The sequence below is a fragment of the Trichosurus vulpecula genome, chromosome 1, assembly GCF_011100635.1.
Source record: "Trichosurus vulpecula isolate mTriVul1 chromosome 1, mTriVul1.pri, whole genome shotgun sequence".
NCBI lineage: Eukaryota > Metazoa > Chordata > Mammalia > Diprotodontia > Phalangeridae > Trichosurus > Trichosurus vulpecula.
This window is the reverse complement of record NC_050573.1, coordinates 394,271,636-394,296,768: the sequence shown is the minus strand read 5'-3', so window position 1 is coordinate 394,296,768 and position 25,133 is coordinate 394,271,636. Positions and strand designations below refer to the sequence as shown.

Genomic DNA, 25,133 nt, shown 5'->3' with positions numbered 1-25,133 from the left:
CGAGAAGACAGGGAGAGATTCGGAAGGGATCCGTCCAGTAGGATGGACCCTAAGGCTCATCTTTAAGAAGAGACTGGTGGTGACAATACAAACACCAGATCTTTTCTTACAGGGAAAGAAGATACTATACGATTTAAGTGAAGTGAAAGAGTCTATATCAATATAAAAAAGGAAAAATAAAGGAAGGACATCTAAGAAAAGCTTCACCAATATAACAATATTGCCTAGCATCAGCTCTGTTTGTCTCTGGCTGTGCTCCACGCAGAAGCTGTGTGCTGAAGTTTAGTTCAGTTTGTTTTTGCACAGCTCTACATAATGCACTGCTTAGCAGAACACTGCCACTAAGACCCAAGGTGCACAGCAGGGCTGCTCAGTATATATGTGGTTTTTTCATTTATCATTATTATTTTACAGAAAGCTTAAAACAAAGAAACGTTGTTCCTGGAGGATTCGTTAATTGAGGTATCACTGTACACCAATGAAAACTGATAATTCAACTTAATTTAATTCAACCAACCTTCATTAAGCACCTACTATGTGCAAGGCACTGTGTGCATGGATCACTCAAAATGAGATCTAATAACAAACAAATAAATATTACTTGCACACAAGCAAATGACATACTGACCGAAAACCAACTCTCCGAGTATAGTGCAGACAGTTCTTGGTGACATGGGTCTGGAAGTGGACCGATCTGCAGATTGCCCCACACTCAGGGCACGTATATGGAGATTTGTGCTGATGGATTCTCTGGTGTGATGCAAAACTGCACTGGTTAGGAAGCAGCATCTGGCAGATATTGCATGTCTTCTAAATAAACCAAAAGGGGAAAAAAAAGTTTGGTCCCACTACATATTTTCTAATCTGCAAAGAACTTGTTAAACCTCAAGAAAATCCATCTCTCATTTTAAATACTATTATTACTGAGGCTAAGCCCAAAGAAAAATGCAAACTAAAGAATTAAAAATTAAACAGGTCACTCCCTAACTTGTGAAATGCAAAAACATAAAACGTATTAAAGCCACACCAAAAGTGGGAGCCAAATAATACTACTAGTTTTACATAGATTTTCTAATTTTGTTAGTTTGTGGCATTTGCTTAATGCTACCTAAATGCAACAGTTTGTACTTAATTTTGTCTTGTAACAGAATACCGTATCTACAAACTATAAAGCATTTTACCTACAATTAAAGGTTAGAGACTAAATTTTACTAAAGCTCGTTTAATTAAAAACCATGCTTAATTTTTTAACACAGACTTGTACCTTGGCAGTAGTAACAATCCCAACCAAGTTTTTTCTTCGAAATACTAATAAACTTTAGGCTAATCCACTCTCTGATTTCTGTCATTTCAGTAACATGAAATCCGAAATATAGGAGTGCAAAAGAACATCTACACTAATTAGCTGTTCTTTTTTTTCTAGACCTTAATTGGTCATTAAACTGATAAATAGACCATTTTCTTTTCCCTTAAAAGTGATTAAGATTGCTAATATCAAGGTCAGAGATTAAATTCCATAGAAGAGCTTTAAATTACAAGACTGTTCATATATAAGATGAAAATATGAATCAGTATGATGCTGTCTTCAAATTTAAACATATTTAAAGCCAAAGCATATGAATCCAGGACTCTCCCTCATTGAAAGATATGAAATACATTTTGTATACAGAATCATAGATTTAGAGCTGTAAAGGACCTCAGAGGTCAAGTGGTACATACCCTCCCTTCATCTGACAGATGAGGAAAGTAAGGCTCAGAGAAGTTAAATGATTTGCTTTAGCTGATGTGATCATAATTAGCAACTATAAGACAAGAACTGAATCTAGGTTTTCCTGACACTAAGTCCAGTACTCTAACCACTGCACCACACTGTCTCCTCCTATATACAAAGTTGAGGCTTTCTAGAAAACCTATAACATCTCGATAAATGGGTTCCCTTTAGTCTAAGGCCTCAAACGTAGATTTTTCCAATGACTTTATTCACATATCAAAGAATTTAGAAGTGAAAAGCATGTTCCATCCTTAGCTAACTTTTGGCTTTTAATCAAGTCCATTATTTAAATTTCAAATTTAACACAATTGCAAAATTTTGTAGACTAAAAATAATATGCAAATGAATTTTATATTGATTTCTCCAGAAAAAAAGGAAGCAGAGTTTGGTGGCTAGAGAGTCTTTCTCAAAGATAAGATGTAAGTTCAAGTTCCACCCCTTAAATACACACTATCTGTGTGACTCTGGGCAAGTCATTTAATCTCTTGCCATTCTAGGAAACTCTCTAAGACTATAACTTGCATTGAAGATCTGCATTGCTATAAGGAGTTTCCTGTATTAATAAAATTATAGGTCCAGTCCATTTCCTTTTGGTCTTAATATTTTTAAAGTCATACTTTAAATTCATTAAATAATAATTATCATCAAAGAAAGACAGAACTTGTAAGGATCTTAGAAATCCACTTAATTCAACCCTCTCCTTTTAAAGATGAGTGATTTGCTTAGTCACAGAGTGACAAAAAAACCCGACCATAACCCAGGGCTCCCAATCCTCATTACACTCCCCTTCCTACCACAAAGCAAGGATGTTCCAGATAGTTTTCATGACATACAACCCCATTAAAAAGATGGCAATCTCCTATCTATGTAAACACAAATAAACATACATGTAAATTCCTTTATCAAGATCCTCTCTATAATTTCACTTTTAAAATAACTGTTTCTTTGAAATAAAATCTTCTGCCTTCATTGTAGATTGTCCAATGCCTGGTACTGAATGACAATGATTGAATTTCCACAGTATTTAAAAGTTTCTTTAATTGTCATAGGTTGAAACTGTCAATATTTTCTCATTTTATTCTCTAGAAGCAAAGCACAAGTCTTATTTAAGCTAACAAAGGTGTTATCCTTTGCCATAAAGAATCATAAATCAAATTTGGTAATGGTTTCTCCTCTTGCAAACCTGAGTAACATAAATATAATTGTGGGCTTGTTGGTCAATAGGAAGGTTTTGTTGTTTTTAACAATGAATGTTATTAACTAGTGCCAAAGTCATTCTTTTGATGTCAGACAATTCAAAAAACACCCCTTTCTTTCTGAAATAGCAAGAATCTTTACACATAGAGTTCTCTACTTAAAAAATGTGGAAAATATTTTTACAGTCTGCATGTGCATTTTGTGTTCATCAAGGTCATCCAGATGCCAACAAGCCTACAGGGCAGAAGGAAATGGATGGGAAGAGAGTTCTCACCAGAATCATGGTCTACTTACAACGTACTGGATATGGGGGCAAAAGTAACTAGTGAAAAGCTGACTTGAAGAAGAGAGACTGGCTTTCACATTCCTCCTTATCAAAGACTCATCTACAACTGCTTTTGGCTTTGAACTTTATTTTCTCCTTTTTATTTTTCTAATAAATTTATACTCCTTCCTTCCTCAGCAGAAGTATGACAGTAACAGGACAATAACATAGATTGATCCCCAAACTGAAAATAAGTTAACTCGATCATCCTTAAATCTGGGGCATCTTGTGGGATATTTAAAATATTTATTTCTACCTACATATATATAGACCACATTTATTCACATATTTCTCCTCTTCAAGTACTTCCCTTTTTTTCCCCACCACCATTCTTAAGAAAATGATTCGTTTTCTCCTTTATTCCCTACACCACATCTTTGTACCCTCAAAGCTGCCTTTGGCACAATAGTTGTCCTAAATCCCTAAAGGCCTGAATAAAACTAAGAATTTTTAACTTAACTCCTCACTTTCAGCACATAGAGACCGGATTCTTACACTGACTAGAGAGTTATGATCAAGATCAAGAGTTTTTAACTGTGTGACCTATGAACTTAAAAAAAATTGATCATTGTATTTCAATGTATTTGGTTTCCTTTGTAACACTGTATCTCATGCATTAAAAAACATTATTCTGAGAAGGGGTCTACAACCTGCACCAGACTGAAAGGCATCCATGACACAAAAACTATTAAAAACTGCTGACTTAATATGAACTGTCACTCTTGTTTTGTGGGGGAAATATATCTCTTACTGACAAAACATTCACATAAAATGGTGATGTGTTTTCCCAACAGCACTGAGGGGACCTATTCTGACGACTTTTCATGTCACTGCGTGGACGCATGTCTTGGTAGGGGTTTCCAAAGTTTACACGTTTTTCAGAGCCCTGTGAAATTTTGATTAACTCTGCTAACCCACCCATGATTCTCCTTGAAAAGACTTTGGAATAACCATATTATTTTCATAATTTTGATATCTGTATAAATGGCTCAATATCTTTTTGGAATAATTGAGTATTGGTTAAGTATAATATATAACAGTGAACAAAAAATGAAAATTTGGAAAAATCACCGCAGTTACTATTTATTAGGGGCAGTTAGGTGGCACAGTGGAGAGAAAGCGGGACATGGAATCAGGAAGACCAGAGTCTAAATCCTGCGTCAATCACTTACTTAGCCAACATGGGCTAAGTCCTTTCACCACTCTGCACCTCATTTTCTTCTGTAAAATGGAAATAAGCACCTACTTCACAGGGTTATTATGAGGATGAAATGAGTGAACATATATAAAGAACTTTGCAAACCGTCAAGCACTATATAAATGGTAATTATTATTGTTGTTAGTCGCGACAGCATCCTTACTGTACTTCTCAAACCTTCATATCCTAGGCTGTACAGGGAACTTCTGATGTCTACAGCTATGCAGTTAATCAAGGGGACATGATATACTATGACTGCTAGGTTTCACTGTCAGAGGGACATAACAATGATTCCGTACCTCTGACTTCCTTCTCCCAATCACACTTTAGCAACAAAATACTTTCTTTGTTATGGTGCAAGCAAATATGGCACATACTTCTTTCTGTTGAGAATTCCAAAAATGACCTTTCACATGGCATATGCTCAAAGTAGACTATATTAGCTTGAATCAATATTTTAATTTAATTTAATAATTAATTAATCTAACAGTCACATAGACTCTGATAGTTTAATACGATGGCCTGTATTTTTAGTAAATTGGTTCTGTTTCCTGACTGGTCAGGCAATCTACCATGTTATGTCAGATTTTTTAGCAGATTCAGATACTTTTTTGTTTCCTGACTTTTTTTTTCTAACTTCAAAATGAAAACACAAAGCTTTTCATTTTATTCTCCTGATGTGTAGTAAATGTTTAAATTTAAAATATTTATATATAATTTCAAAGGCAACTGTAATTTTTTAAAAGCAAATTCTATGGCTAAGAGAAATGCTTTTAGATTTTGACTTATTTTTGTCACAGGCTCAATTAAGAGCAAAAGCCTAAGCAGAACTCTGTTTAAAATTATCTTACCACATTTTTTCAGCTTCAGAACCAATGCCACAATTTATCTTTTGCCATCTATGCATTAATAAGTAGCAACATAAAAGTGGAGAATCTGGAGTATTCTTTGATAACATAAGAAAACGGCAAAAATAAAACTTCTTATTCCAATAATAGAAACATATGGATTTTTTTTCATATTCCTTCCAAAGCATCTTTCTTTGCAGCACTACAAAAGAAAATCTAAATGTTATCCCACAGAAAAAGCCACAGACCAACCATATGAATTATCTTTGAAATGATTAAGTTAAATAGTTTACAGTACTAACACCCCACACTTACAAATCCCCACCTCCACTCTTAGTGTGGGCCATAATTTGGCTACTCATAAAAGAGATAGAAGTGAAACTCTACTAGCTTTCAGAAAAAACTTTGTTATTGAAAATTCAGTTAGTGGCTAGTTCGTGATTATTTTCCACAAAGATTAAGGATGGACAGTGCCTTTTTTACCCCCAAACCACCCTAACTTCACCATTTCAGTTTGACAACAACTATATACTGTCATTATGGGACTACAAAGGAGTAAAAGTTAGGGGGCAGAAGAGATGGAGACAGAAAATGAAATGACATTTCTTTGGTCTATTGTATTTCTAACTCATATGACCCAAAACCCAAATGATAATTGCATATTAAGTCCACCATATTCAACTCTAGGAGCAATTATACTTTAAAATTCTTTGATATGCATACTTTGGAAAATAAACAGTATTTCTTGGAAGTGTTTCTCATCTCCAGAATTCCTTGCCTAGTCTGACAGATTCCCTATGTTTTTTAAGCAGCAAAGAGTAAGACTCACCTTTTTTTAGTTAACCTATCCTGATGAAGTAGAGATATAAAGCTTCTGTTGTTAGCTTTCCTATTCTACATATTACCCATTTTAGTCATGTTACAATTACTTCCTATAAACATTTTTAATAAAGGACATTTCATTAGGCCTAAACATCTTGGGGCTTTAAGAAGAAAAAATAAAATTTATTTATTTGATGAAAGAAACATCAAATAAAGAAAGGGTAGATATGAAAAAAATGCTTTGAGATAAAAAGGTTCAAGGTCTCGCCTTTGACAAAAAGACATTTTTACATTCCTTCTCAAGAAGGGAGCCATCATCAGAAGGTGATGAAAACAAACCTGCAATTTCCCTCAGTTCCAAGTACTACTAGAACTTTTCCAGAATTACCACCTTTGACAACAGAGTCAACTCTCGGAGCTTTCCCAACAGATTGGTTGCTATTGTGAAGTAGGTCTCCCTCGTTTGACACTATCACCTCAACCTGACTGCTTACTCCTGCCTTCTCCTGTTCTCTCTAAGACTTGAGAGTCACAACAAGGGGTTTGGTGCAGAGGCTGAATGAGATAACCCACTGCTGCTTTATGAACCTGGTTAGCAGTCACACCCTTCCATAGTTCCAGAGCACAAAGAATATAGGACAGATGTTTTTTCTTGTCCATGTACATCAGCCTGTACGTGTGTCACTCTAGTTCATCTAAATGCTCAACTCAGAAGCTGCTGAATATCAGACCTAAAAAAGACCCAAAGGCATTGTCATCTAGTACCTCCTTCTCATTCTACAGATGAAGAAACTCAACTCCAAAGTGGGGAATGGGACTTATCCAAGGTCACAGCCCCAGCAGTAGAACTCAGCTTCCCACCTATACTATGCTAGCTTCTTTAAATGTCAGAATCATAGAATTTTAGACCTAGAAGAGACTAGGAATTCACTATGCAAACATGCCCTAATCAACGGGTTCAATGGAAATCTTTTAGTCATGCTTGATTTAGCCACAAGTCTGAAGACACATTCTTAAATATCAGCTAATTTCCATTAAGTATCAGCAACTTCATGGACTGTGATTTTGTTAGCCCTTCTATTTTAAAGTTTATTACTTATTTATTTGAAGGCAAGCTGCTGTTCTCATGAGCTTCTAATCAAAAATAAATTTTAAATCAAAAGCAATCAGGCTGGAATTATCATTCACAATAATAATGTATCACATAATAAGTTGCAGTAAACTTATAATATTTCAAAAACCACTATTAAGGACAGTAGCGACCAGTTTAATAAATTAGAGATTTAGGACAGAAATTACATATATGAACAATCTATTAAATTCTCAGGTGTTGGTGAAATGCCATGTGGTCTAACAGAAAGAGTACTGAATTGTAAGTTAGGGTCTATGGATTCCAGTCTGAGGTCTGAGACTAAGTGATTTTGTAACCTTGTATGTCAAAGCCTCTGGAGCTCCTTTAAACTTTTAAAATTCCTTAATTTCTGTATTATGATAAAGAATTCATCTTCTGTAGTGGCTAAACAGACTATTCTGGCTGTGAGCCAGGGAAACAGAATATGAGCCTACAAACCTTAAACACAATATTTTGAAGATTCAGAATACATAATTAGAGAACTGGAATAACAGCAGAAGGTAAGAGAATGAATTTCAGTTTGCATTAATCTATATCTACCTACAGTTTTATTAAAAAGATTAAGTAATGATATGCCAATGCATGTGAACATTAATTATTAAAGCTGACCTAAACTCCCTAGTACTGTTTTGCAATTTAAGAAAAACAACAAAATATATTTATAAAAATGCCTCCTTTCTATACACAGAACAGCCCAAATCTAAAGACTACTTCTACTAATTTATTCTTTAAAAAAACTCACATTTTTTCATAAGTATGGCAAAAATTAGAAAAGAAAAGTTGAGTTCTCCCATAAAAAACTGAAGAACTCTCCAATGAAGTCATAGCAACTTAAGTACACCCTTCTCTGTATTAAGAGAACTGGATTTCAGCCCAGGTAGGGTCAACATTATTCATAATTAATGTGCACAATTTAGTTGAGCACCTATTGGCTAGTTCTATATGACAAAAGTATTACCAAACCGCCCATCTTGTCTGACTCAAAAACATTTGGGTTTGGTTTGGTTATGTTTGCCATCTGGGTCAAAGATGAAGTTGCTTGAGAACTAACTCACAGAGACCCAATCATAAGTCTTCTCTCTAAAAAAAATTCTCCCCCTCCACTGTGGCAAAAATGCTTTGAAATAAACGTACAAAAGGTTGCATCCACATGCCTTAGTTTATCCGCTGCCAAGATGGTGGTTTGTTACTGGGTAGACCAATCCACATTGGCTTCAATGCCAACATTTCAGCCTTAAGCCCAAGTTTTATTGTTTAAAAAGTCATGAGAATTTGAAATTTTCTAACTATTCCATTTTTTAGCCCTTTTTCAAAACCAAATTATATGTATCTGAGAGGATGTTCTTTTAGCTTTCCTCTGAACTACTGTAGCATTCCATAGGTCTCTACTGCACATTGTATCTTGTGTTTCACTTAAAGTGCCTTATTTCTCCAAGTTGACTGCAAGTTCTTATTGTTACTGCTGAAGTCTATGGTGTCTAAGTCAGGACCTCACACATAGTAAATGCTCAAAAAATATTTGTCATTTGACAATGATTATTGAGCATGCTTGTCTAAATGCGAATTTATGCACAAAACACAGAGAAACATACATAATACACACATTAAAATCCTATCCCAATGGCTTAGACTTATCCTTTGCCCTCAAATCCTATGATAGCAAAGAACAATTTCCTACAATGTTGACTTTGAGTATGGACTCAGCAACACCCAACTGTGTGTTCTGTTCTCTAAGTACTAGCCTAGCTAAAATTGGAGAAGCCATGAGAAAAACAAGAAAATTGGCTATCCTACAATTATCATCATTGTTGTTTTTGGTCACAGCCAACTTGTGAAGATCGTCTACCAAATAAAGAATGGAGAGTTGGGGCAATCTGTGGTAACAGAAATTTCACCAATGAAAATATTCATCTTTCAAAGTATAGGAGTATGTACCTATGTGTTATGTGTTTGCATCTGTGTATGTGTATGCATTATGAAGTCAGAGCTATGAGAGAGATACTGATTTGCTGGAAGGGCCTGTCTTACGATCAAGAAGATCTGGGTTCAAGATCTACCTCTAACACATACTGGCTGTGCGATCCTGGGCAAGTCAGCCAACCCCTCAGAATCCCAAGCAACTCTCTAAGACTAAAAACACTGCAGAACAATTACTGATCTGCATTGGTAAAGGGAATTTCCTCACCAGGAATTCACAGAAGCAATGAAATCACAGGATTGGACATCCTCTCCAAAAACAATAATAAAAACCCTTTCATACCAGAAAACGAAACTCATCAAATATTTTCATGTGATAATCCTTTGATCAAGTCAGAAGCCTCCAACAAAAGATTAGCCACAGTACACACGTCTACAAAGCACATTTGTTAGCTGTTCCATAATGTGAACACTAACATTTTCATTCATTGATTATACTAAAACATCTTAACAATGCAGTACTAGCAACCAATCATAAGACCAGGAAACTAATTTAGTAACAGTATTATTTTGAAAGATTTCTAGAAATGATTCCATATTTTGGGTCAAATTTCTAATTATGAAAATAAGACAATGCAAATTTTTTGACAACTAGAAAATGCCTTTTTGTCAAAGCACAATGAAAGTCTGTTTAAAGTTAAAATAAGCCTAATGTTAAAGCAGTTACATTGATTTATAAGTTACTCACATATATCACAGCCACTTAACAACACTAACTTGGCATTAACATCTGAAAATGGAATGGAGAATTAGAAACCAACCAAATCTATAGAAACTTCTCCATCTATTCCCTGAAAAGCAGGCCTAGAAAACAATCAATAATAAAATATTTCACTTTGCCAAGGCTAACTCCTCTACTTAGGTCTTCAATCCCTTTCCTTCTCAACTACTCCTATTGATCATTCCCGACTCCTCATCATAAATCTCTTCCTATTCGTTTGTTCCTGACTCCCTGCCTACAAATACAATCCACTTCTATACCCTCAAAAGGGTCAAAGGAAAAAAGTAAATATATGTACAAAAACAAATTATAGCAGTTCTTTGTGTAGTGTTAAAAAACTGAGGAATGATTTAACAAATTATGGTATCTGAATGCAATTCAACACTACTACATGGTAAGAGAAAATAAAAGAAATGGTTTCAAAGAAACCTGGGAGGATTCTTGTGAACTGATAAATAGTGAAATGAGCAGAACTAGTAAGAGGACAATCTATATAATAGCAACATTATAAAAATGAGCAATTTTGAAATAGTGAAGAACTCTGATCAATGCGGTGACCAATTATCATTCCTGAGGAACAAAAAAGGGAAGCATGCTACCTATTTACCACCTGATAGAGGGTTGATAGATTCGAGATGCAGGATGAGACATACATTTTTGCATAGTCAATGTGGGAATTTGTTTTGCTTGACTATGAATGTTTGTTTAAGAGGATTTGGTTTTTTGGTAAGGGATTGGTTTTCAGTTGGGGAAAGGAGAAAAAATGAAGTACTTGTTGATTGGGAAAAATAAAGTTTTTTAAAAGAGAGAAATAAAGGAGGAAAAAAACAGAGTTCACTCTCCTCTACCCTTGAAAAATCTTTCCTTCATTCTGACACCCACTCTCACCCTTGATCTGTCCTCTCTTCCACTTCCAGACTTCTAGAGTCACCTATACTGGATGCCTCCCAGTGACTTACATTTCAAAACAATGGCTTTTAAACATATCACTCTTTTGAAAATGTTCTTACCCATTTTAGCAATGATCTCTTACTCGCTAAAACCAATGGCCTTTTCTCCTCAACTTTAACATTTCATCTAGTTTATAGAAGCCTGTAGCATATATCCTCTTAATCATTCCCTCTTTGAAACCCTTATCATCTTCTTTCAAGGAATCACCTTCTGATGAATCCTTCACTGATTCCTGTACTTTCTCTCACTCTCCTTCCATGTCCTAATGAACTTGCCCTCCTCAAATTTACTTATATTTCCATATCTGTGAAAATATTACATTTTCCCAGTAGAATGTAAGCTCCTTAAAAGAAAGGATTATCTTTTGTCTTTCTGTTCCTGGCACCTAACCCAAAGCAGGTGCTTAATTAATGTGAATTAGACTTTTTAAAATTGGCTTAACTGGGAAAATCTTATATTTGTTGGTGCAAAGGAGGGTTAAAATTAAAAGATTTTCTGTGCCTTCCCTAAGACATCAAATTTGTCAACATGTCTACAAAGAAATGGGAAGAAATACCACTGCAGTTAGTACATCTAGATTTGTGTCCTTTTAAGACAAAAAGAAATTCTGCCCTTTTGATGAAATGGTGACAGTGTAAGAAGTTTACCCAACTGAAAGAACACTAAGCATTATTATTAGAATATCCTAGGAGATCACTATATTATTCTCTTCATTTTGACCCACCAAACTGCCCTACTCTTCTTTAAGGGCTCACTATGACTTACAACAGGACATAAAATATTTCAAGAATGCTGTCAAAATTTAAAGGCTGAATTACCATGATACACTCAACACCTCTGAATACAGTGGAACCCATTCTAATTAACTTCCTTTAGGAAAGGAGGGAAAAAAACTTCAATATAAGCTTAAGGTCCTAAAAAAGAATAATTTTTTTTTTTGCTGTGGGGGGAGCTATCTTGAGCTTACTACATTTTGTCAAGTAACTTTAAAAATAATACATGAGTATTCAAATATTTTAAAAGGCTAATCTCATTGATCATGCACTCATGAAGAGCAGCAGCATGAAATGAATAAAGGGCTGCCCACTGGGAAATTTATTTCACTAAATATCAATTCATACTTGTTAAACTACAACTCCCCCCAAAAAGGCTTGCAAACCCCAGCAGGAATTCCATTTAAATGGAAGGAGGAGTGGCACTTATTTCTAGCTGAGATTCACTGAAGTGAAATATATTACTCTGAATTTATTCCCTGGCTATCATCCCAGACACACCATTAAGCAGGGCACCAATTAAATGTATTTGACTGTATGTAGAAACTCCAACAGATACAGCTGAATAACACAATAAAAATATCCAAAATTGGTCACCGATGCTAAGAACCTTTGACAGTGAGTCTGGACCCTTAACTATACTATATGAAGAATAGCTAAACTACCTAAAATCTCAGATCAAACCCTAACCCCTGTTCCTATGAAAAGATTTCTTTCACTTATTCTAAACTTATGGTACAACTACAATTTATTTACTTATTTGGTAGACCAAGACATTCATTTGTTTAAAAAAAATCAACTTCTAAATGGGGGGGAAACAAGCTATTTGTTCAATGTGGCTCATAACTAGATACTATCACCTTTTCTGTAAAAGCATGCATCTCATACTCACTTTCCCCAGTCTCTATCAAATCATAAATCCATCTTATTTCTATTGTACACATACTGAGATTTGTGGCTGAAAACATGGAAATTTAAATATTAGATACTCTACTTGTCCACTTGTGTCTGCAGCCTGCTGGAAATGTGTAGCCAGTGACGTCTCATCTTGGAAAACTTCATTACACTCCAAACATTTCAGACTATGTCTACAGAGTTTGGATGGGTCTTCATCTAGAGGCATAGCCGGAATGATGGGTGTACTTGAGGGAGCTGAGATTACTGTCCCAGTTATGCCAGACTGAATTTTTGTTACATTATGTGTGCCACCTCCCGCAGAGCTCTGCAACGTAGAGGATGTTGTCGAAGTATTGCTTGAAGGAGAAGCTATCATTTGATCTGCTGGGACTGGTTTTAAAATTAAATGGGAACACTGCATCACAACTCCTTTTTCCTTATGTCCACGAGCATGGGAAAGCAGACTGCACTTGTTGTAAAAAACTAAGTTCTTTGTACAATGGTTACATGTTACTTCAATGCGCACACTCCGCCTGTCATAATGCTGAGTCAGACTCTTTTCCAGAGCAAACGAGTCACCACATTCCAAACACTTGTAACCCCGGGTTGGTAACGTGATGCCTGCGTTAGCTGGAGGACTAAGGTTCGGGATGTAAACTGGGACTGGGTTGACACTACTCAGCACCTTGTTGAAAGCTTCTACGACAGAACTTTGCAAAGAAGATACCACCTGGACTCTGGACACCTTTTTCGGTGGCTGCGAGGCTGCTGCAGAAATTATTGCCTGCTTTATTTGCTGCTGAGGTTTAGTGAGCACTTGGCGGAGTTCAGAGGTGGCCTGGGCACCTTGAGGCAGAAGATTAAGGTTGGCAAGGTGCACAGTCTTTGGCACAAGTTTAGCGTTAGCAAGGCTGGATGCGGGCACCACCACTGTTTGCTGCTGAATAGCATTGGCAGCTTTTATGATGGCACTGCTGGCACTCTGGACAGAAGCAGCAGAGATGACGGTGGCTTTTACTGTGGTATTGTTAGCAAGCTTCAAATTAATCACTTGGGACCCTGCTGTCTTCACCGCTGAAACAGGAAGGAAGGCAGTAGCCACGGGCTTGATAGTGACCTGTTTGGGAGCCAGTTCTGCAGAGGAAACTGTATTTGTAACCACAGCAGACTGGAGGGGTGCTCTTGGAGGAGAAGCCAAGACAGTGGCAGAAGTTGGTGAGGACAAAAGTGATGTCACCGAAGCCACCATGGAAGGCGTCTGCTCTGAAGGCTTTTTTCCAGAGTCCGGGTCAACTTCAGGTAAAACTCTTGTTACTGTTCTCTTGATTTCTCCCGAAGATGTCTTGATGGTTTTTATGCGGACTTTAGGGATGGCTGGCGTTGACCCTGCAGGAGAAGACGGAGATCCCTTACTGCTGTTTTCGCTGGAGACGCTCCTGGGGCTATCAGGTGGCTTTATGGATGTTTTTTTTGCACCATCAATAAGACTCTGAGACTCAGGGGACTTTTCAACAGCCCGAGGACTATCATTCATTTCTTTTGGTAATGGAGAAGGCTCTCTTGAATTGGCCACTGGTTCCTTACAGGTGTCCGTGGCAGCTTTCTTAGCACTAAGGGCCGCAATTGCGGCAATGCATGAAGATAACTTAGCTGATGATTTTGCCTTTGACTGGGCAGCACTGGCAGCACTGGCTTCACTCTTCTCAGAGCTCAGCTTGCCATCAAGTACCCTGTTTTCAAGCAACTTTTCAGAGTTTTCTTTCAATTTATCTTCCACTTTTCTAACTTTGAAGGGCTCATATACACCCAGGGCTATAGAATTGGTTTCTGTTTCTCTTTTAATAACTTTGTTTTTGTCTAAGGAGGCAGCAGCAGGAATTCCCGGCTTGATTAAAGTTTCTCCTCCAAGTGCTTTTAGTTTTTCATAGTCCTGTTGGGAAATTGATCCTGTCAACACATTTGCTCTGAAGTTTGAACGAATTTCTTCCTTATCAGGAGGGTCATCCACTTCTATTTTCTCATCTTCATCAAACTCTTCTGCACTTGAGATGGGACTAAACTGATTGAAAGCTGTCTCTTTAAGTTTTGTGTCGGAGGCTGGTCCATCATCTTTCAGAGACTTTGCTCCATCTTTATTATAACTTTCCAGTGTGGATGATGTCAGGAACCCATTATGTAAACCATTGCCTGTAGAATGGTGGCCATCTTTATCAACTCCTTCAGAAGAATCGATGTTCCGGACATTTTTAACAATAACGCTGACACCAACATCAGAGGATGATGGGGCATGTGAATCCTCATCGACATGAGCATTCTGTTTTATGTGACTTTCATGGTCATCATGGCCAGACTCAATAGCTGCTTTAGGATCGACCATATCTGGGATGTCAAAGGCTGCAAGAAGATCATCGAAGTCTGGGGTCTTCATATCCCCCATGGTCATGAATTTGGTTAGAAGAGGTTCTGTGAAAATAAAAGAAAATAATTTCATTAGCACCTGAATGAATTATATAGCTTTAAAAAATTATACCAGCAAATTGATAACTATTAAACACAGTTAATACGCTTATGAGGGCTGGACTTGCAGTCACAAACTCCTAGGTCCAAATCCTGCCTCTGCAATTTGCCAGTTTTATGACCTTGGACAAGGTCACCTGTCTAGGATTCAGTTTCTTCACTTACTAAATGAAAGAGCTGGACTAAATAGCTAACTTGGTCTAGAGCAGGAAGAATATGCAGATTTTTAAATTAGTGGTACATATGATAAAAAATCCAGGTGTGTATATGGGGGGGTTGGCTAGAGGTTTAGAGGAAAGGGCCATTTGATTTTGATTTCATGGTTCATAGTAGCACAGCTTGGGCAGGGACTTAAGGATCACCTAGTACAATGCCTTCATTTTGCATTTTATAAACCGAAGCCCGTAGAGTTAAAATGACTTGCCTGAAATGACTAAAGCAGTAAATGGAAGAGCCAGGATTTGAACCTTGACTCTAAATATAGCATTTTTTTCCATTACCCTTTACATTCAACTTTCATTATAATTACTAATTGTTCCAAATCTGCTACCACAACACCTGTTAGCAGTTCAGTTATACAACTATGGTGGTGGGCATGTGTTTAGGTCCTACTGTTTCGTTACTTCACCGGTGGGAGCTAATTAGGAAAAAAAATGTTTTCTGTTAAAACTCTACGGCAAGATGAATATTATCTACCAACTTGTTGGATGCCTAGATCCTAGGGGGAAAAAAGCACAGAATGATTTGTTAGAATAATTGTAAAATGTAAAATCTGTCAGTGACATTGGACAGACTGCTTTCATAAGCATTTGCTTCCAGAAATATTACAGGAACATTTCACTTTGACTGCTATTAATTCATCTAACAAAATAATCATTATTAAAATCCTCCAGATTTTTAGCCAATATTAAATTTGACTCCTCATATATTTTGGGCCATTGACTTTAAAAAATACATATAGCAATAAAACAACCAATTAAAGATCTCCATCCTCAGTCATGGAAGACAGAAAGAAGCCAATAAAAAGATATCTCTTAAAGAATAAATTAAGCACTATCTAGGTAGCTAGGTGAGAGCACTGATTATGACCCAAGTTCTAAACCTACCTCAAATATTTCCCAACTGTATAAGCCTGGGCAAGTCACTTAACCTCTATCTGCCTCAGTTTCTTCATCTGTAAAATGGGGATAATAATAGCCTCTACCTCCAAGAGTTGCACTGAGAACAAAACTAGATACTTGAAAGTACTTTGCAAACCTTAAAGCACTATATACATTAATTTGTATTAACACTATGTCTTGTTGTTCAGTTGCATCCAACTCTTCATGACCCCATTTTGGGATCATCCTGGAAAAGATACTGGAATGGTTTACTGTTTCCTTCTCCAGTTCATTTTATATATGAGGAACTGAGGCAAACAGGGTTAACTGATATATCCAGAGTCACACAGCTAGTAAGTATGTGAGGTTGGATTTGAACTCATGCAGGCCAGTCTTCCTGATTTCAAGCTTAGTGCTTTGCCCACTGCACCACCTAGCACTGTATAAATTAGCAGAGATTAAATTAGAGCACTGGACTTGCAATCATGAACCCCTAGGTTCAAATTCTGGCTCTGAAATTGCCCAGTTTTGTAACCTTGGATAAAGTCCAAGGTTACAAAAATACTATTATTCTCCTATCCATTTTGGGGGGAAAAATTAGGCCCTTTTTCCTTTGTATCTCTATCCTGAATTTTCCTTTTCCCCTTTAAATATCATCAGAACAAGTCACACTTGCTCCTAGGCAGAAGAAAAAAAGTTTTCCCTCCACCCTTCCTCTTTCCTATTAAGTACAAGTAGCAAGCTGACTTTCCACCTGCCCTCAAATTATCACTCAGCTGACAGAGATGAACTTCTGACCAAATGGAAGCTGAGAAAAGCCCCTTCCATAATTGATTTTCAGCATGTGAAAATGGGCACACAAGACGGGCTATCACTGTTCACTTCTTGGCTAAAAGGGAAAGACAGATTAGGAGCTGCCAACTTTTTGTGAAGAGTTATTTTCCGTTTCCTTGAAACTGTGAGACTATGGAGGTGGGGAAGGAAAGGGGTTTTTCAGAGCAAAGTGTTGGGAAAGTGAAATATTTAACAGGCGCTGGTGAGAGTGTTGACCATCTAAATCCCTGAATGAAGGAGAGGAGAAAGCCCAGTTTCTGAATAACACTTTGCTTTCCCCCAACCTTGTAGTCCTAAAAAAAAAAACAGAAAACAGAGCAACCAGGGGATCAGGGACTTAACAGGTAAAGATTGGAGATTTTGATCTGCTGGTTGGGGATCCCAAATTAGCAAAACACTAAGGTTTATGCCAGAGCTAAAATTCTATCATTTTCCCCATTTAAGATGTTAGGAGAAAAAGCATCAATGAAGCGTGAAAAATTCTCAAACAAAAGTAAAAGGGAGTGAAGAGGACACAGATAAGGCAATGTTGGTACAATATTGGCATCATTACACAAAAATTAATATGTGTACTTAAAAAACAAGGTGTGAATCATGAAGTCATATAAAACCTACTTTTTGCTATGCTTTGTATACTGAAATGTTTCAAGTCTGATGTTATTTGTTAAATGCATTATTTTAAAACTTTTCAAAAATAAAAAGGACACCACACTTTGAGAGAACTAGATTCAAATCCTGTCTCTAACACTTATTAGATATGTTACCATAGTAACAAATGCAGGAGGGGCAGAAGGAAAATAAGCACATTAAAGCACAAATGTATCATTTTTCAAGTACTCTAAATATAAACATCCAGTGACATATAAGGCATATGCAAGACAAACATAACTGGCAGTGTTCCACATAGACTCCAAAAGGAAGAGAGATCTCTTGTGGAAGGCGAACTTTTCCAGATGTTTCTGATCATAGGTGACATTTTGTTGATTGAACAAAACCAAAAATAATACAGGCCTACTTCCTAAATAAGATCCACAGAAAATGAGAGATCAGTATAGTATTCTGAAAGAAAAACCAAGCAGATAAAGAATGTCTAGATTGTATTATGTTGTAGGATTGGCATCTCAGTGAGGCAGTCCATCAGTGCCTATGTTTTAGACAGGTTATATTGATAGTGGGCAAGGAGCTGGATGCAGAATTAACTAGAAAGGAAAGAGAATTAATCTGGACTCTGATGCCCTTTAAATGATTTGAAACTAGTACCTTACATCAAAACAAAACAGAACTAATATTTTTAACATGAATTACATCTTTGTGATAACTGTAAATCATAAAAGTCTATGGTTTTCAAAGAGTGAAAACTGTGGCTAACTCGAAGGGCAAGATCGAAATGTGGGGTAGGGGAGTGTGAGGAGTAGGCTGTAGTATCTACCCAGTGATACGGCATAAAAAACATGACTAAGGAAAATGATGATTGGAGAAGGAAGTGTGTCAATCGTGTAGCATGAGTCAGGAAGGACAAGTAAAGACAGTCTGGGTGCTGCACAGATACCCACAAAATGTTAAAATATTTTGTTGTTGTTTAAGTTGTTTCCAACTCTATGTGACCTCATTTGGGGGTTTCTTGGCAAAAATACCAGAGTGGTTTGCCATTTCCTTACCCAACTCATTCTATAGATGAGGAAACTGAGGTCAACAGGGTTAAGTGACTTGCTCAGGGTTACACTGCTAGTGTCTCAGGCCAGATTTTAACTCAGGAAGATGAGTCTTCTTGACTCCAGGCCTGGCATTCCATCCACTGTGTCATCGAGCTCCCCTATTGAAATATTTACAAGAAACTTTAGTCAGCCCTCTATGGAGAATTTATTCAAGGAAAAATCAGCCAGGATTTGAAGGCATAGATGAGTTAAAGTCTGCAACAGTGGAGGGAGTACTTTCACCAGTGGAACTAAAGGACTGAAGTCATTAAAGTACTGAAGTCAGAAACAGGAGAGTGGAGTTTAATATCTATGCTTTATTGTATTTTTATTTATTTTGTTAAATATTTCCCAATTACATTTTAATCTGGTTCTTACTGCACTCAAGAGTGTTCTGGGCTGGGGGCCAAGTGTGATCTGACTTAGATCAATGTAGTAGCAATTTAGATCTGAAGATCTTTCCCACCCATTAATAGGCCGTGTGACCTCCTTACATCACAAGAAGCCTAAGTTACGTGTGGTGGGAAGAGCTTCCTGACAGGAAAAGGAAGTTATGTCACAAAAAATGGAGAGACAGAGAGAGAGTACTAATGGCTGCTAACGGCCACCCTCATGAGAACTGAACAGGTTGACTTAGCTATAATGTGAGTTTGTTTTGGGGGAAGACCCTCGCAGGGGGTCGGACAGGTTTTGGGATGGAGAGGCTCCATGTTGTGATGTTGTGTATTTAATGTTTTGAGTTCCTTGCTGTTATGATGAAGTAGACTAACTGGCTGTGGGAGCTGAACATTTGATTATGGGACATGGTCCTCTGGTGTCTGAATACATGGTTTACCTCTACCTTCTATGTGGAAAGTCTCGTATATTTTGCAATACAGAACTATATAGGCATTTTGACAATTATCATCTACATTGTTATTATTGCCTTACTGTTACAATGAGTCCCTCCTCAATAGCCACCAGGTATCCTACAATTAATTCTTCACTAGAAATCACTGAAATGTTGTCTTCTATATTCTCCCCATGATATTTATTAATTTTAAAAAAAGTATTTATACATACATATTCTACATATATGTGAGATAGCATTAAAGTTTCATGAATAAATTACACCTGAAAATATTTGCTTATTCAGCAAGTATTTTTAAGTACCTACCACAAGCCAGAAACTATGCTGATGCTTGGGATCAGAGTTGGGCGTGATGAGACACAAATGAGATGATAGATATAAAGCATGTTGCAAACCTTAAAGTGCTATGCAAATGCCAATTATTATTATTGCATACCATTAAATATAATACCCTACATGTACTCTCTGAGCAATACAAAGTATAGTGAGACTTTCATCTTTCAAACCATGGATATTGTTCTTCTCTTAATATTATTCTACAACTACATTACAGGCATATATAATACTGCCAGCCTATACTGCAGTTGAAACCAACCCCACCCCCAAATCTTTCTCAGACCATTTTCTGCTTAAAATGTAAGATTATAAACACCTTTGATCTGATAGATGCATATGTATATACACACAGATATGAATGTATAAAACATGAACTTGTATGCCTAAGGTGATGCCCATTATACTAATAATAGCTAACATATATAGCATCTTAAAGGATGCAAAGTATTTTACATATGTTATCTCATTTGATGCTTACCTTACCTGTAAGAGGTAAAGACTATTATTGTCCCCATACCTGGCTGCTGCAATAAGACTGATGACTATTTCTAAAAATTCAATGAACTCAATTAGTTAAGACTAAACAGGTGATGGTTCCACTATATTCTTCCCTGGTCATATCATATCTGGAGTATTATGTTCAGGTCTTAGTCCATTTTAAAAATACTGATTAGCAGGAGAGGCACATTAAGAGAAGAATGACCCTGGAGGGAGAAAGTCCTCAAGATCACATGAGGATTCACTGAAGGGACTATTTATTTAAATATTTAGTCTAGAGAAGGCTTGACAGGCATGTGATAGCCAGGTTTAAATATCAGAAGAGCTACGATGTGGAAGAAGAGAGACTTATTCTACTTGGTCCCTGAAAGAACAAATACTCAGAGCTATCAAAAAGGTAACTAACTGAAGGAAGAGAAAGTAGGTTCCCCCTCACAAGGGGTTTTCAAGCAAAGGCTGGATGACCACTAGTCATAGTTGTTACAGAGGAAGCTCTTGTTCAGCTATAGATTAAATGAGATCCGAGATCTCTTCCAACTCTGAAGTTTTGTAACATAATCTCTAAAACTGAACTTTTTATGGCAAACGGGGTTAAGTGACTTGCCCAGGGTCACACAGCTTGTATCTGAGACCACATTTGAACTCAGGTCTGCCTAACTCCAGGGCTGGTGCTCTATCCACTGTGCCACCTAGCTGCCCCTAAAGCTGAACTTCTTATCCTTGAGAGACATTCCATACTTGCCCATATCTCCATCTCAACTCACAATGTTGTTTTGTTTTTAACATCTCTGCTAGCTTATGTCCTATCTAGCCTTCAAGATCTAGGCCAAATATCATCTTCTCCCTAAAGCTGTTCTTATCCCCCAATCAGAAATGATCTTTTTCTCAATTGAACTGAAAAATATATTCTTGCTATATTATATGTAGTTTTATATTCTAATTTGTGCCATATTAATTTACATATATTTCCTATTATCCTTATGAAATTTATTAAACAATCCATAAGTGACTATTTTATGTTATCTTCCTTCTTAGTATCTAACAGAGCACACTGTAGGGTTTAATTAATGATTTTGAATGTTTATGAGTGAGGAATCTTTATGTCAACCTGTGTTGTTAAACATCAATCCCTCTGTCTTCCACTTAAAACCACATAAACAATATAGCTACCATTAGGAAACCATTCTCTGTTCTATCTTAACTAACCATCTTTTCCCCATTTTGAAGACAAAAAATTTTGGTTCATTCTTCCTCATTTTCCAGTTACATTCAATTTATGAAATTAGCTTCCCCTTTATATATTTAATAATTTATGAAAACTGAATAAGTGACATTACTGAGTTTCAAACGATTCACAGACTGTCGGACCTGCTACCAGATAGAAATCAGAGATGAGCTGAATACTCAGTAGGTATAGTAACCAGAATATTTCATGAGAAGGTGAATACTTAATAAAATGTTTTCTGATGGTAACAGAGGGAAAAAAGGATATAAAATAATACACAGGGAAAAAACCGTAGTGAGCTATAAGCTATGTTGACGCAACTACTGGTTGTTTTTACATATAACCCAGTGGCCTTGAAAAGGCTTCAGACAATGGATAAATACATGGGACATTAACTTGGATTTTTATGGTGTCAACAACTACTTGTACATTCCATCAATATGCTTGATGGTTATTATGGAAGAGGAGGAGTTAGAAGGGGGAAAAAAGTTGGGCAGGGAAAAGGAAAAGGAAGAAAAAGGGAGGAAGAAGGAAAAAGGTGAGACTAATACAGCATTTAGTAATCTTTAGTTTGTGGTTCTTAATAATAAAAACACCTCCCATTCTATAGCTCTTAAAGCTCTCTTCTCACAACAACTCTGAGGGCTGCAAGGTCAAGCATTCCCATTCCCATTTCACAAACTCAGAAAACTCCAATCCAGGTCTCCTCATTCCAAGTTCAATGATCTTTCTACTATACCATTCTGCTCAGCTCTTTCGTGTTGGACTTGTCCAAAGCAACTTTTCTCCCTTTCCTTTAAAGGGTATCTGAAACCATTGATGAAACTATGGGAAATAGTTGATGCTTTACATAAATTCAATTCCACTCCTTCCCTGCCTCCAGCTCAGGCTCCTGGTAGGGCCCCCAGCAGCAATAGGGGTCCCAGGCTCTGCTTTCAGCAGAGCTGTGGAAGGGGCAGGACCTTGCAAAGCCCCATGAGGGGGGAGAGAGATGTCAGCAAAAGGGTCCACTTACGTTAAGCAAACTGGCTGCCAAACCCAAGGTTAAGTTCACAGATCCATGCTAGAAAAATATTGGTTTTGGTATCACACTGCACAGAAATTCCTTGTAATAAGGAGAACTTAGGGTCTGGCAATAAGGAGAAATGAACTACTGAACTCAAGGCCATGTCAAAGAGGGGGCCCTAAGACATTCAGCTCCTACATACCACTGTCAGAGTCAAAAGGTCCTTCCTAGTGCACTGATCAAAGCCATTTCTGTCCGGCTGCAACGTATTTCACAAGCTACTTTTCTACAAATGGCTTAAAGCCCATCTCTTGGAGGAAAGGGGGAAGGAAAAAGAAGGTGAGGATTAGGGAACCAAACCAGGGAAGAAAAGTAATGAAACATCCTGGAAAGATGGAAGGTCTGCACATGGATTTTCAGTGGTTTTGAGAAATAGGAGTTGGCCTCCTTCATTGACCTAAGTTTCAGCTATAAACAAAAAATGCATAACTGGCATAATGGTCTGAGTACACTGGCCAATTTAGAAGGTATCACATTGTCTGAAACATAAGAAGATTGCTTTTCTGAAGGTTGGTTCATATCTCTAGGTTTGTCTAATATGTAATAAATACTACTATCTGTAACCTCACACTTCTTTTTTGGTTTATAGAAATGTTCTTCAAACCCACAATCACAATGTCCTATTACCCTTTACCTTCCCACATTCTGGAAGGCAAAATCAAATTTTCCTATTGGGGAAAAATGTTTAATGCTCTCATTTAACTACTGAAAAGCTATGTCTAATATGAAGGAAAATGCTCATACTTACAGGTTTCCCTGTAATACTACTGTTCTAATTGTTTTCTTTTTAAATTGTTACAAAAATAAATCTTGGATTTTTCTTAAGAAAAAAATCCTGAGTTAGATTCCTAAGCCTCTTAGCAATTTCCTTTCTGGAAAAAATGTTTGCGTTACTAAAACATAATTAGTCTTCTAATCCATCTGTATCTAGCAAAACATATCTTCCCCCATGATCAAATGATATCTTTCATTTAGGTATAAACCCTATAAAAATAACCTACCATTTCAAAATAAGATCTGTATTTGCATTATATCATTTTATCCAACAGCTTTTAATAGCTCTGCATGCACACATACATATATAAATTTAGACTGGCACAATTTACAGTAAAGGAAGAAGCTTACGTCATTTGTCTAATGTCACATGGTAATTCTATCTGCCATAGAAGGTAATAAAATGAAAACCTCTATAATCCTTTCCATCACCTGTCACAATCATCAAAAACACAACACTTCTCTCTCTCTCTCTCTCTCTCTCTCTCTCTCTCTCTCTCTCACACACACACACACACACACACACACACACACACACTCTAAGGACAAAGCTGCCAATCCCAGAATTAACCCTCTTTTATCTTGCTCCCTAGTAGAGAAGCATCCCTCACAGAATCCATTCTAAATTTCCAAATGAAAAAAGCTAAGCTAAAGTAAAAGGCTCAGGCATGAAAGGAGAATCTGGGCTAGAAACTGCCCCCAAACAGAAACATAGCCAGCAAAATGCTGGTACTAAGATACTAGCCAATATATGAATCCATAAAGGTTATCCAGACAAGTGGCAGAGAATCATTACCATCTTTAGCTGAATTTAATATTTTTAGATAAAAATTAGGGAAATATAAATCATCTTAATCCATTGTTTTCAAAAATCAAATAATATGCGGGCAATGCTATATAAATAAAATAATGATAATTCCATAAAATAATGACAATGTTAAAACAGGGCCCATAATCCTCTTGGTTGGGGGGGGGAGGTAATGCTTTTCTTGTCACTATTTCATTTCTAAAAACATCTGGCTGGCTGAGTTTTGTCAGTGTCTACTTTTTTCCATTGGACCATTTTAAAAAAAAATCATTCGCTCAACAGTTAGTTTTAACAGATTTCACTATTTAGACTTCCTTTATTTTTTCTAATAGCATCTCTAGCTATTTTTATTTCACATATCCATATGAAAACTTCCATTTTAAATCATATATTCAGAGAGTTTTATATTTTTAATTTCTTTTCAAAGAGTGAAAGAAGTGCAAAAGATGAATAGAATCAACCCTACTGATTATTTTTAAAAGATACATGGGTAAGGAACAAGAAGCGATGTTTTCTTGTCTTCCTGGATTTTAACAAGTGTCCTTTCCTACATAAAACCTTAGTTCTTTTTTTCATCCTCCATCCCCATTCCCTTCTTACCCTCTTCCATGTTCAGAGCTCTCACTCCTGCTTCATTTATCCTAAGACTAACTCAAATGAGGAGGAAAAATCATTACTACCCCATTCCTTATTGCCAGCTGCCCCTAACCCACCTAGACCAGATCGGATTGCTAACTTAGGGGAAAGATCTACTCACTGCAAGTCCATCTGAAGCACTGAGTCAGGAAAGCTACTTGTGCAGCGGCCGTGCTTCCTTCT

At 36.8% G+C, this 25,133-nt stretch overlaps 1 protein-coding gene across 5 annotated transcripts in view; it reads right to left on the bottom strand.

Annotated features, from left to right (window-relative positions):
- Positions 1 to 25,133, bottom strand: part of ZNF532 (zinc finger protein 532) — a 111,159-nt gene that overhangs the window by 47,837 nt on the left and 38,189 nt on the right. For 4 of the 5 annotated variants that reach the window (XM_036737069.1, XM_036737086.1, XM_036737054.1 and 1 more), the window contains 2 exons: positions 12,710 to 15,075; positions 629 to 810 (listed from right to left, as the gene is read on the bottom strand). In XM_036737069.1, the coding sequence (XP_036592964.1) occupies positions 629 to 810; positions 12,710 to 15,055 (2,528 nt within the window). In that variant the 5' untranslated portion in view covers positions 15,056 to 15,075. Of the gene's footprint in view, positions 1 to 628; positions 811 to 12,709; positions 15,076 to 25,071; positions 25,127 to 25,133 lie in introns of those variants that run through there. The other variant, XM_036737062.1, reaches the window with a different exon arrangement.